The 14,626-nt window shown below is 38.7% G+C and overlaps 2 protein-coding genes across 2 annotated transcripts; both read left to right on the top strand.

Annotated features, from left to right (window-relative positions):
• Positions 1-1,360: 1,360 nt before the first annotated feature.
• Positions 1,361-8,751, top strand: aldh3a1 (aldehyde dehydrogenase 3 family, member A1). Its single transcript, XM_054601202.1, has 9 exons — positions 1,361-1,522; positions 1,958-2,189; positions 3,189-3,274; positions 3,526-3,734; positions 5,034-5,151; positions 5,238-5,379; positions 5,463-5,629; positions 5,731-5,830; positions 8,438-8,751. Exons 1-9 carry the CDS (start codon positions 1,367-1,369, stop codon positions 8,749-8,751), a joined length of 1,524 nt encoding a protein of 507 aa, XP_054457177.1. The 5' UTR covers positions 1,361-1,366.
• A 4,422-nt stretch (positions 8,752-13,173) lies between these two features.
• LOC129095922 (zona pellucida sperm-binding protein 3-like) lies at positions 13,174-14,028 on the top strand. The gene is made up of 2 exons (XM_054604538.1): positions 13,174-13,755; positions 13,835-14,028. The coding sequence occupies exons 1-2, from the start codon at positions 13,273-13,275 to the stop codon at positions 13,955-13,957; spliced, it is 606 nt and encodes a 201-aa protein (XP_054460513.1). The 5' UTR covers positions 13,174-13,272; the 3' UTR covers positions 13,958-14,028.
• Positions 14,029-14,626: the final 598 nt, after the last annotated feature.

The following is a 14,626-nucleotide window of genomic DNA, read 5'->3' as shown; positions in this document are numbered from 1 at the left end:
TGTTCCGAATCAAACGAATGGATAATGCTATCAAATTATGTTGATATTCGATAAAATCGCGTTTAGGTCGCGGATCTAAGTTAATGGACTTAAATAAAAAAGAGTAGCCTAACACCCTCAGACATTGGTTACATATGCACGATGATGTCAAACAGAGTGCTTCCTGTAAATACATGGACATCCAGGAGGTTTTGAATGTTCTGGCTACAAATATCAGATGCAGATTTAATGAAAAAAAATATAAAAACACTTTCCTTAACAAGATGCTTGATGTTATTTCTTCAGCAATGACAACACAGGGAGAGAGAGGCTCACATTGTAGACTGAATCAAATTGGGCTACAAGATAGGGTCGAGTCTTATGCAAATATCTGTTAGGGTTCTATCAGATTGACAACAGGCCACCTAATGAAAATAAAACAGTTACCATTATGGCCTAGCCTTACCTTTTTAAAATAGCTTTTACTTTGATAAACAAGACTTATTTTACAAACAAAAGTGTCATGGGTATGGATTTGAGCATTTTAATAAAGATAACGAAATACTTTTTCTAAAGGCACGAAATCTAAAAAAATGTCAGCAGAGATCTTTGTACTTTATTAAAAGAAGAAACAAAAAAACTAAATCTGGGTTAAAGAGGAAACAAAGTTATAAATGTTTAATACCTCTTCTTATATTTGTTGCCTACTTTGCCTAAAACAATTTAACTGAGCAGCCATTACAGTTGTCTCCTATCTTCTTTTAGAACTTGGACTTTGCACTTATCATCACTCATAACTAGATTCAAGTAAAGTGCTCATTAATGTTCTTTTGTAGGTGACCTTATAGAGTGCCACAGGGATGACATATTTTAGTGGGCCAAGTTAGTATTGCTTTGGTTTCTTCAACAAATAGCCAAAGGGATTTTTCCCTGTGGATTATTGCAGAAAACAATCTCTGTAGCATACAAACACATGTTCAGCAATACAATCAATCTTCAAAATTCACGGGAGGGATATTTACTGACGTATTCCATGTTGTAGAGCAAGACCAAAGACCATGTTTCAGGCATCTAACCAAAAACCCATTTTAAAACACTCTTTGAGGTGACTTTGAGGTGTGCAAAAATGCTAACTCATTTTGGGGTTTTAGGACTAATTCCTGCAGCACTCTATAGTTTATTAAATGTATGGTGAGGAAGGGAGGCAGTCAAGTCTTTGCTCAAGGCTCCAAAAACGCTTTGGCCAGTCTTTACTAGATTGTGCAGAAAATAAAAGTTATATCAGGACATTTTGATAGCTCATTAAGAATATGTTTCAAACGGACAAGCCTGCCGCTTACTTTTGTGTCTGCAGTTTCAGAGGCTCTGTGTTGTCCTCAAGCCATCTATGGAGAGGCAGGCAGTGCAGCGGGCCAAGGAGGCCTTCCTGAGCGGCAGGACTCGGCCTCTGGAGTTCAGATTGCAACAGCTTTGCGCACTGCAGAGGATGATCACTGAGAAAGAGGCTGAGATATCCACTGCTCTTAAGCAGGACATCAACAGGGTGAGTGGAGACACAGCTCTCCGTTGCGTGTAACATTTATTGTAACAATAATAATATCAAAATCAGAATCAGCATTATTGGCCATGTTAGCGTATGCCTACAAGGAATTTGACTCTGTTTTTTTACGATCAGTAGTACACCGAAACAGACAAATAAACAAAAAACAAGGATATCCTAGAATAACAAAGAATAAACATTTTACTATTATGTACACATAAAATATAAAATGCACAAGTATACATATGAACATAAAAACACAAAAACACAAAAAACAACGACAATGAAATGTAGATAAAAGTGCAATGATGCAGAGTGCTAGTCTGCTTGAATAAATATGGGGAGGAAAATTTGAATTTAAAGTTACCAGGTTATTTCACATGGATTTGTTCCTGACACAGGATAAATGATTAATCAGAGTGGTTGGATTTCCTACAGAGCCAGTACGACACACCGCTCTTGGAGCTGATTGGCATTGAGAATGAGATCAAGCTGGCTTTAGCGAAACTGACAGAGTGGGCAGCTCCACGACCGGTCGAGAGGAATATCCTCACCATTTCAGATGAGGTTTATATCCAGCCGGAGCCTCTGGGAGTGGTGCTCATCATCGGGGCTTGGAACTACCCTTGGGCTCTCACACTCTTGCCCCTGGTTGGAGCTATTGCTGCTGGTGAGTAGCCATACTAAAACCAGCCCTTCAATACTTCTTTATAGCTTACTTAAAAGTAGCCATGTACACCTCCATTGCCAGTGTAAAGAATTATCCTGAAATCTTATTTTGTTCACACTGCCAGTCTGAAAAAAACCCCAAAATGATGATTCCCTATGCGGTAGGAATTTAAAAAAGAAAAGATAAAAGCAATCAAAAGTCATCTGCTTCATCCCTTTGTTCTGCATCATAATAATAATTTAAAAAAAGTTCCACGTGTCATACAGGTGGCCTATATTACAATTCATGTTCAGGGATTTAGGGTTATTTAATGGCATACATGGATTATAATATTCATTATTGTTTTTTCATTATTCTATAATTACCGCAGTCTAGGAATGGTTTTGTTTTTGTTAGCTTATAATGTGCCCTTCATATCTACATATGGAGTGGGTGCTACTCACAAAGTCATGTTGCACTGCCATGTTGCTACAGTAGCCAGTAGAACGGACAAACCAAACACTGGCTCCAGAAAGATACTTTTTATGATATTACGTTACCTGAAGGCACCATAGTTTTCCAACACACCAGGAGAGGGAGGGGTGGGTGGAGGGGTGTTCATTACTAGATATCACTTAGTCCTACACACTGCTCCTTTAAGGGACAATTTGGACAACAGATAAGATAATAATAACAGTTAAACACCTATGAATATATAAGTTAATGTCTTTAAAAATGCATGTTCGTCAAACTTGTATTTGCAGTACAAGTTTAATTCAAGAAAAGGAAACACCTCTTTTCCACTTCCCCACAGCAAAGGACCCCAGTCACATGATAAAATACTCAAACACCCACATTTACACACAATTTTCATTATTGACTGGCAAGAAAGTCATTTCAGATGAGTTGTCTATGAGCATTATGGAAGGGGAAAAAGGAAAGGCAAGTCTCCTACTTGTGTGCTCTCCGTCACTCACTGATCTCATTCCATTCAAAGAAACCTGTGTTCTCTCTCTACAGGCAACGCAGCAGTAGTGAAGCCGTCAGAGCTCAGCGAATACTCGTCCCTCCTCCTACGGGCCCTGCTGCCTCGCTATCTGGACAAGGTCTGAACAACGGCTTCTATTGTTGATGGAATAATGTACATTGCATTTCAGATATGTTTGACTTTGGCCAAGTGGCCACTGTATGAGAGGACTCCCTCTATCAGCAGGGACTCATTTTACCTAAGAGCTAACATAATTTTAAATCTCTCAGGAACGTTCCAGACATTTAAAAAAACGAAGGTAGTTTCCTCATAGTTCCATATTTAAAGATGAAGAAATATGAAAAATAAAACTTTGCTGTTTATTTCCAGGATCTGTACCCCGTTGTAACAGGTGGAGTGTCAGAGACACAGGAGCTGCTCAGGCTCAGATTTGACCACGTCTTCTACACAGGCAGCAGCACTGTCGGTAAACTAGTTATGGAGGCTGCGGCTCGCCACCTCACCCCAGTGACCCTAGAGCTGGGAGGGAAGAGCCCCTGCTACATCGACAAGGACTGTGACATCAGAATTGCCTGCCGGTAACATGCCACTCATCAAAGTAGTCCATTTCACTAGTGGTCACACACAATTACATAACATAATTTGGCCTCATGTGTTCTGCTAAGAATACAGCAATGTTTACTTGATGACCTGTGGAGGTTAAGCACTTTGAACAAAAAGGCAGCTGATTTAACTGCTACTGCTTCTTTCTCTGCAGTCCTGCTAAAGTGTATGTAAAGTTGCATAATCTTGCAAGAAAATGTCACCAGGACAGCAACACCGCCAGACTGTCCCTTCCGGCCTCCTTCCACGGCCACTCCCCCAAATTTATCATAACATATCATATATCATTATGAAGCTAAACAAATAACCTGGCTATTGTTAGTACTCACATCTGTCAAGCTAACAGCTGTTGGAAGACTGTGGTGAGTGCTCGCAGGCAGGCAGAAAGGCAGGTAGGTATGTAGACAGGGAGATGGCTCGTCCAGTCATTTCGCGGGACTGTAACAGATACCAGATTTCTGTCTTTTCTTTGAGAGAGCTGTTGATTTATTGATTGCTGTCGGGATGTAAAGAGAATCTCAACAAATATAACAAGAAATGTTTTTTATGAATTATTGATTTACCTTATTGGCAGGTATTTGTTTCTATTCATTTCAGTATGCTATAACAAAAGTTATTGAGAGACTTGAAACAAATTATTCAAAGACTTTGTCATTGAATAATTTGTTACTATTATTTTTGTTCGTTTTAGCTCCTACATCTAATATTAGAGGAAAGTTATTTAGTACAAAGCTTATTTTTTGCACCCAAAATACACAAGCCAATCAAATAAAATTTGTTTGTACATCTTCTGAGTTTTATTACCACTGCGATCATTTTTGGTGGTCAAATAAGATGCCAGAGTGTCATGGAATAGATTACGAAGCACATTTCTCAAAAGCACTGTGATAGTTCATGTAGCTCAAGCAAGTTCTTAAGTCTCAGAAAGTTCTTTTTTTTAATTTTAGGGAACACATGGAAAGCAGTTGCAAGTAGAAAATTGTAGTACCTACATGGTGGTTTGGAAAAGGGTTGAAAACAATGCAAATGTATTCACATTTGTGTTTTAAGAGGACGTAACACACCACTGTAATTGTCCTTAAACTTTGGATGGTCTAACAAAGCAGTACGCTGGTAACGGTTTTATTCTTTTTGCATAGGCTACATATGCATAAATGTGCCTTGTTATGACTTCCTCAAAGCCATAAAACACTATCACATGCATTGTTCTTTACGTAGAGTGTAAATGAAAGTGATCTTTGACAATTTATTCTTCCATTACTGTTGGTGTGCAGTCGTATAACATGGGGAAAGTTTGTCAACTGCGGTCAGACCTGCATTGCTCCAGACTTCATCCTGTGTGAATCCTGCATCCAGGGCCGAGTGGTGGAATGCATCCGACAAACTCTACTGGTACCATCCCTTAAACCTGTCTAAGGTAACATCTAAATCAAAATCAAACAACACAGTTTTTCTAAATATCTTTTGATTCATTGAAGGAATTTTATGGCGCTGATCCCAAATGCTCACCGGACTACGGTCGAATCATCAACCAGCGTCATTTCAATAGAGTCATGGGTCTGATGGAGGGTTACACCCCTGTAGTGGGAGGACAGAGTGATGCCTCACAGCGCTACATTGGTAGGAAGATACAGTGAGGTTATGAATAAGTCAGTGTTTAAATCAATATTTTTGGTTAATAAACGTTGTTCATGTACATGCAGCCCCAACAGTGCTAAAGGACGTGCCCCCTCACTCCAGGCTGATGCAGGAGGAGATTTTCGGCCCCTTGCTGCCTATAGTGACTGTGAGTGACATGGATGACGCCATCCGCTTCATCAACGAGAGAGAAAAACCTCTGGCACTCTACATCTTCTGCTCTGATAAGAAGGTAAGAGGAAACAGCAGGAGTGAGGAGATTTAAAGCAGGTTATAATGTTTAATGTTCTTTATGGGTTTTTTTTTCGTTTCTTCTCCTGCTGTCTCTGGAAGGCAACAAAAAGGATGATTGAGGAGACCACAAGTGGAGGAGTGACGGTCAATGATGTTATGATGCACTACACACTCAGCTCACTCCCATTTGGTGGTGTCGGTAAGACTGCCTCAAAGTGCATTATTGTCTGTATGTTTAGCTAGGTGGACTTCATCATGATGTCTGCGCATGGCTTAATTAACTTGTTACGGGGCCATTGGACTGTATACATAGATGGAAAAAACAAACACAGAACTAAATCAGCATACAGAGCAGAGTCAGAGAAACCACGTTGGAGACAGCAAAGTAATCCAGTTGAAGTGAAGATTTCTCGAGTTCAAAATATCTAGGCTTGTTACTTATGACATGCAATAAAACATTTGCCAGTAAAAAGCCAATGATTTATCAATACATCTGTTCAACAAGCATTAACAAGTTAACAAAAGAGAAATTTCATTCAATTGGCTCTGTCGACCTCCACTATGTTTACACAAACAGCCAAAAGCATTTTATTTACAAGCAAGCTAAAACAAAAACAGTTTAGCTTTTAGCTCCCTGCTGGCTGAGGCAAAGCAGCCTGGAGGACAGAGGAAAGGAGGAATGATGACTATTTATATAGTTACTTTGCTGTTGTTAAAATTACTGTTGCTGCTCTAGAAACAAACTGATATCTAAAATATAAATTAATTATAATCCTGTACTGATTTTTTTTTAATTATCTATGTTTTTAAAAGCAATTCTTTAGTCAAGAGAAAGAACTGAGTATCAAAAGTATAATAATAATAATAATAATTATAACATTATATTAAGTACGACTGTTAGTAGTAATACAATCCTCAAGATAACTATCCCTACCTGAAGGCCACCGTAGTTCTCGTCACGCTTGGAAGGGAGGGGTAACAGAGGGGTATATCTACCAACATTTTTTACAAGAGAACCTGAATATTGAGAATGAATGAATTAGTCCATCAACAGGAATTAATCAGTAGTGTTTTTAATCGATTCACCATTTAAAGGAGCCGTGTGAAGGATTTAGTGGAATCTTGCAACCAACTGACTACCCCTCTGCTCATGGCACATGGCATATTATATCATATCTGTGTCCTACACACTGGTCTATATGTCATTTTCCAAGCAAAAATGATGACCTGCTTGGTTCTTCTCCAGTGTGAGGATTTATTGTTTTTTATCATTGCAATCTTTTTTGCTTTTAACTTTTGGTCAGATAAAACAAGTTATTTATTAATGCCACCCTGTGCACTTAAAAGCTGACACTACATTGCAGAAGAACCTCAAAACATTCCGAAAGGTACACATCTACCACGATGTCATCATTTTATGAAGTTGTTTTTCTCCTGGCTGTTTCAGGTGTTTGGAAAATAAATGTAAACACAACCACATTATCATAAAAAGTTGTTATTGCTCACAAGCTAGCAATAAAGAAAGACAGAAAGTATCATTATCATTCATATCAATCATTCACTGTCTTGTTTGTGTCAAGCAGAAAAATATCCAATATTGACTTTCCTTTTAGCTCGAATGCCTGAGAAAAAAGATTCTTTAGCGCAGGTAAATTACAGTTTGTTTATCAGTGATTTTTCATTCAAAGCACCTGCCTGCTTCTAGAAACAACACTAATATGAGATCAGTGAGACTGAACCAAACAGTAAAGTTGCAGGCTGTAAATACAAATCTATGAGCTAAACTATAAAAGTGCACTCAGTAGAATGCAGTTCTCCACCAGGTGTGTCTGCAACAACCACTGCTGTAATGTTTGTTTGAATGAATACAAGTCTCAATTGTCTAACCCCCCCAGCCAGACCTCAAATGTATTAGAGGTGTTTTTCAGTCTCATGTAGATATGTTCTCATTTTAATCTAAAGAAGCTGTCTGCAAGCAGCTCTGTACAGCTTAACTGTGTAACTCTTCATGTTGACTGTTTAGCACTTAATCTGAACAAAAAGTATCAGTCCTGCTGGTTTTAAATTCGGTAAGCTGTTAGTTCTGTAAAAGTCAAACACACCGCAGGCTGCTAGCAGCTAACTAGCTCTCCTCTACTGACATAAGAAGACCCGCTCCGTTGTTGTCACGGCTTGCTTCAGTTTGTCTTCTACTATGAGATCAGTTGTGAACATCAAGAGAGGAACTTCTATTTACTGTCCATGGTATAAAACATTCAATAAAATGTTGTGGTTTTTTTTGTTTTTTTTAAGTGTGAATCACTGCAACAATGAGAAGTCTTTGAGCATAAAGTCATAAATATGCACAAAAAATGTAAGACTGATGTGTCCAATATATTGCGAAATTAGCTGTGCACATACAGACAGACAGATTTAGAGAGGCACAGGCATGCACTCAGGCACACACACACTTAAATGACCACAATCACTACATGCCACATAATTTCCTGGCGGAGATAATGAAAACACTACAAAGCTCTCTTAGGTTGAGGTAAACTACAGTGTTGGTGATAATTATCTGTGTCGCCTTTCATGATATACACTCATTTGACCCATTGGCCATATGAAAATTAGCAGCTTTAAGGCTACATTTATTATCTGATGCACAAGTAGAGCAGAGCCAGATTTCAGGTCTAACAGTACACTGAGCAACACCATCAGTTATTAAGGAAAAAGCACCTGTCCATACCATAGCATTGATAAGATCAGTTGGACAGAGGAAACTGGAAAAAAGACATGACTGCAGACCTCTCTCTGTCCCTTCCAGGTCAGAGTGGTATGGGCCACTACCATGGTAAGCACACCTTTGACCAGCTGAGCCACCAGAAGGCATGCCTGGTCCGCTCTCTGCGGATGGAGAATGTTAACCTGGCCCGCTACCCTCCTCAGGACCGCCGGCGGGCGCGTAGGGTGCAAATGGCCCTCAGGTCACCGATGATCGATTTGTCCAGGAGGACGTTCATCTGGGCTGTTACTGCCACCATTATCGGCTTTGGCCTGTTCATCACCCTGCTAGTCATCCTGCTCATAGCTTCAGGCCTCAACTGTACCTGCTGGTACTGGAGAGGCTTTTATAACTAGAGAAACTGCAACTTTCCTCTGTAATATCTATCCAAAGAAGAATGAGTGCCTGCTGCAACAATTTCTATGTAAAGAACACATCTGAACACACTTTGAATCCTTTTTTTGTATTCCGATATTTGTAGTGTTATTTCTTTTAGCAGATATAATTATTCATAATTAATTAACTATGAAATTATAACTCAATTATGAATCATAAACCAATGAATTTGTGAAAAAAGGAGATTGGGGAGTGATGGCTTGATTAACTTAAACAGCATAATTTAACATTTTAATTAAATTTCAGACGCCACCAATTTTTGGAAAAACTGAAAATATCAGAATTTGATATTTATCAATATGTCTCAGTCTCAGGGTTGCTACAGAGTTCTTGGCCTAGTGTACAGTGACTTATAATTTCAAATATACGCATATCAAATGATCAAGTTCTTTGTAAAGAAAATATTAATTGATCTTTTTACTACACCCCAAAATACTAAACAGAAAATAATTGAAGAAATTTGTAAAATGAATAAAGATGAAGCATGTGTGAATTAAAGGGATTACATGTGACTGGTAGAAACAATGACTAATATCATTGATTATTGTTCATCAATAAAATTTGTTATTTGATTAACGTCTATGAATTAAATTTTGTTCAAAAGATAAATGCACCATTCAGCAGTTGTAAGTTTAAGACGAACCAGGAAAGATTATAAAGCAGTCTCTTATTATTCTATTTTAAGGGATATCCTACTTTAGAGCTAAAACTTATTGATTATTGTTATTCATTTCTATTTTAGTCTAGTATCTTTCTGAGTTTAACTTATTACCTCGAATTACTTTATTGACTGACGTGTAATTTATTAAGGCCTAGTAACATCAAACTCATTCACATCTGTAAATGTAATTTTTCAACTTACGGTTCTTATTGGCAGATGAGAGTTAAGCTGTATGAAGTGGCTGCAGTTTGTCTGCAGGCATCTCAGCATTTAGGATCTTGTTGGATGACACATAGTAGTTTGTTTGGTTTAGATCATATTATTTCAGCTCGCACTCTGATGGCAGTTTGTTCGCTTTCCCTGGTATCTTCGGACATGGTGACTCCTTCTTGAAGGTTCGGCTTCAACGTTTTCTTCATATCCACCTCATTCTCTTTCAGCGGGACACTGAATAATCTTTTCAGCCCCTTTGACGTTGTCAGGGTCTTTCTATCATCTTTGCCAGTCTTAAAAATTATTTCCATTTTAAATTATTTTCTACTCTTTATAGGTGCTGAATCAAGTCTTCAACACGTTGGGGCAGGCTGCAGTAGTCAAGTGGTCAGGAACACAAGACAGGAATAAGAGGCAGAACTGGCAGAGCAGCAATATAGAGATCTAGTGTGCAAGATTCAAAGTTCTTATGTCTTGCAAAACAGACGGACAGAACAGTCATGTCATCTGTTTTTGATAAGGTGGAGATTCCTTCCAGATCAAATAATGAAAAGTTCCTTCAAGAACTAAAACATAAGGAAAAAAATAATAACAATTAGATATACTCATTTGAGAGTCTCAGTTGTGTTGCCTAAGATTTTTAGCTTAAGAGGAGAAATAAATTAAATCACACCAGTAAACATTTTTGGAATAAAGCTTTTTTATGAATCAACAGCTGTCTCCCATAAAAAGTAAACTGGACAACAGCTATAGTTAATGGAAGTTATAGAAGGAAAACACTTGAAAACAATGATCTTGGTGGAGAAATTTGGTCAACAATATCCAGGTAGTAATAAAGACTCCCCGACAGTGTGAAACCTATTTCCTAACCTGGTGTTGCTGCAGGAAGCAGCACCACAATCCCTTGGAAACAACAAGGCTTATCCACAATCCCTTGGAAACAACAACACATCTGTTAATTTCAGCTTACATTACAAGTGTCTCAAAAACCCACCTTGGTCTCCCTAAAAGCAAAGTTCTTACTTTTATAGTCATTCCGAAAGTGACCATAAAATGTCACCTATGGAATTTAGCTTACTGCAGAGAACTGACAACAGAAATGACTAGAATAGTGCACTCAGTAGATTGCAAATGTCCTCTAGGGGCCTGTACTACGCAGTAAGTTCAACATACCCTGGATATCTTCTCGGTGTCTAGCTTAACTTGTCATAACAGCCGTGGTCCAGCTAATTGGTCCTATGAAGCTGATTATAAACCACAGTAAATCAACCCAGTGTTACACAATCTGGCTGTGAGCACGTTCACAAAAAGGGGTGTGTTTGCAGCATATGACCAATCACAAACATGGACAAGTTTGCTGTCAGCAGTGCGGCATATTTTGAAAACCAAGAGAAAACTGTTATATCATTCAGGCTGAAAATAACACAGTTGAAACTCCCAAATGTGGGAAATGCAGGAAGGACAGCTGTGAAGAAATCAAAGACTGTGTGAATTTGTATTTTAACAAGCTTAGAATATAACTGCTTCATCTAGGGAGAATGTGTGTATTCCGTTAAGTTAATGGCTTGGATGTATTCTTTGTATCACAATAGTTTAGCCTTACTCTTTCAATATCTATACTCTGCATATATAATAAATATATATATATATAATGTGTTTACATGGCATTGTGAGAAAGAGCTACATGTCAGGATACATACTACCGGAACAAAGAGTACATGGTTTGGCTACCAAAAGGAAAAAATGTCTCATAACCATTGCAGTGCAGGTCATTCTATTCTAAAACTAAAATAATATAGAACCTACAATTTTTTAACATAGAATTAGCTTTTTATATCTACATAGGGAGCGGGTCCACTTCCCAGAGTCCACCATTTTACACCAGCAGGTTTCTACAGTAGCCCAGAACCGTCATTTATTTTGTTATCTAAAACCATGAAATATGGTGAAATACAGCGCAGTGCAGTGCAGATATGTTTATGTTCAAGCAGTTGGTTGTCTACTCAGTATAAAATAAGCAAAAGTGCATGGCTTCTAGATGGCAGCAGAGAACTAAAGAAGAGGAATATGGTGACTAAAATAAAGGACTTTTCTATCAAGTTAAAAGAGAAATCTAAAGAAGTATGCTCTCAGTCCAGAATTACACTGACCTTAAGAAGTGAAGATGCAGATTTGTATACAGTCAAAGACAAAAGTGTAGATGTTGTTCGAAGACACTGTCTATGCAATTACAGCATCCCAAATTACAGTTATAACCATCATAATCATGACAAATATTATCGTAGTTTTGGCAAAATGCACTCAAGGCCTTTTAAGTGATTTAAGTTAGTGCCCCATTAGCCGTAGGCTCTCCCTGTTCCTCTGAAATGCTCTGCCAAGCTCTGTCAATTTTATCACTTAATATCACTTAATTGTGAGCTAGTAAAAGGAAACAGCTGCCATCTCAGCATCCTGACTCAACTCTAGAGGGCTCACTTCTGCTGTACAGTTTATGTTCCTGGAGGCCTAAATAGATATTACATAACTGCAGTGGACTCAGATTGTTGACCAGGCCTGGACATTAAATCAATTAGAGACATCAGTTCATGACTTCAACAGTAACACACTGTATTTTTAGTTTCTTATATTTGCAGCTCTACTTTTGGTGCAAATACTAAAGGTCCAATCAGTAATGATCTGTACTGACTGGTACTACAGAACGTCATTTCATAAGTCAGTTAGGGTTTGATGATCAAAAGCTAACAAAACACCTGATAAGCAGACCACCAGTACTGCGCCACAATTTAAATCTGAGGCCCGTGGGGCCTTGTTCTTAAGCCAACAGCAAGTGACAAAACAGGTCTGTCATGCCAGTAATTTGCATGGACACATATTACCTGAATTTCATTTGGTCCTGATTGGCTCTGCTCTAATTAACTGTGTGAATGACATGTTATTTGTGTCAATGACAGGGGTCTATACCTCAAGGCAGAATGTCACTTCCAGTGCTTTTGCAGATGCTACAGGTGTCTGAACACCAGGAAAAGGACACATATCACTGATCATCCATTTTCTGTTCACTCTGGTGTTGGAGCCACTTGTGCTTCCAGAACAGCCCCAGATCCTGGAGCCATCGGTTCAGCACTGTGCTGAAATTGTTCCAGAGAGGTTTTGCAAGCAACTTCACTCTGTAGTTGAGCAAATGTACTCATAAAAACAAAATCTAAATGTCAAAACATGATGTATAAAGTAGTAAAATTATGAAAATGCTATTACATTTTTCACCCTCACATAATACGTGTCTTAAAATGCAGTACAAAGCAATATAAAAACATCTCAATATGTCAACAGTTCTTAAATAACTGTACTTAGTTACTTTAACAACTTGATTCATTCATTGTTTCATTTTTATCAAATGATAAAGTTTTGTATTATATTATTTTCTATTTTATGTCTCTACTATTGTGACTATTGGTGTCTCCTGTCTCTAATTAGTAAGGCATGTGCAGCTTTGAGATCTACACATGTGCACAGGGGTCCAGCTAATCAAAGGGAGGCGTCACTTCCTTTGTCTGCTTGCAGTGGCCATGCTTGAGAAAGCTGCATAGAAAATTCTGTGTTTGCAACAATGGGGTTCAGGCAGCTTATTGCATTTGGTTTTGTGCTTGCGTGTGTCAGGTTAAGTGACGCTCGATTCATCAGTATAAGAGAGCCAAACTACTGGGGGGTTGAGGTTGAAGTCAAGCAAGAAGCAGAACCTGAGAGAGAGCACTCCATGGAGTCTACTCAACAAGATAACATTCTCCAGGCAAAGCAAATCCAGCAAGTATTCGAACCACTGTCCTGGAGGTTTCCAGAAAATCCTGTGGATTCAGAGCCAAAGATCCCTGTCAAATTTATACTGCGGCAATCAGCGACGGCCAACCGTGTTGCTGTGAGGTGTGGGGAAAGCAGGATCCAGGTTGAAGCAAGCCAGGATTTGCTGGGCCTCGGCAAGCTGATAAAGCCAGGGGATGTTACACTTGGTGGTTGTTCAGCCACTGAGATCGACAACTTGTCTCATGTGCTGATCTTTGAATATGAGCTACACAGCTGTGGCAGCACACTAGTGGTGAGGTTTTTATTCATATAATGCATTGATATTACACTTTTATACAAGAAATGTCAATCAGTTGTTCTCCTTTTCTTAGATGACAGAGAATACCTTCATTTATGCATTTACACTGGTCTACAACCCCAAAGTGTCTGGCAGAAATCACATAACGAGGAGCCAGACTGCTGTCATTGGAGTGGAATGCCACTACCCGAGATGAATCAAAAGCTGTATCAGCCTTCAAAAACCCACTTGAGTTTGATGTGTAGAAATTGGCTTTATATGTAAGAGAACCACAATAAAAGTTGTGATATCTCAGCACACCTTTTGTACTCTAATCTATGCCCTAAACACAACAAGACACAAACACATGACTGATTTTCCTAATTTGGTCACAGAATCTGATGCTTTACAAAAGATCGTATAACACCTGAGTCATGTAGCGCTAGACAATTGTGTAGTACATTATCAGGCCAAATGGCTTACATTGGATTGCATGGACTGGCTATGTAAGGTAGGTGCACAAAGTCCCTCCAGTACTCCCGATGATGGCACCCCCCAAGTTTCTCTTGACATCTGAAATAAAATGTGTAAAAAAAAAATTAAATCTAAAAAAGTTAAATCTGCTGCACTGACAGCAAAAGGGAGAGGCTATCTATGAAAAAGGCTGTGCTCTTGTAAACACATTGGTTGTAAAGATATGCATGGGGAGGATATTGCAAAATAGCCCCACACACAAAGCATTGTAAATGAGACTGGTGATGCAGGTGTAGCAGATGTGTTTCTGAGCTCATGACTGGAGGGTTGATGATAATTTTTTCCCCCAACATACACACACAATTGTGAGCTTACGTGTGATGGTTTCTCTTTGGTAATCTGCCAGAGTGAT

Source organism: Anoplopoma fimbria, chromosome 1 (assembly GCF_027596085.1).
Source record: "Anoplopoma fimbria isolate UVic2021 breed Golden Eagle Sablefish chromosome 1, Afim_UVic_2022, whole genome shotgun sequence".
Classification (NCBI taxonomy): domain Eukaryota; kingdom Metazoa; phylum Chordata; class Actinopteri; order Perciformes; family Anoplopomatidae; genus Anoplopoma; species Anoplopoma fimbria.
The sequence above is the reverse complement of the archived record's forward strand: the minus strand, read 5'-3'. Positions and strand labels throughout refer to the sequence as shown.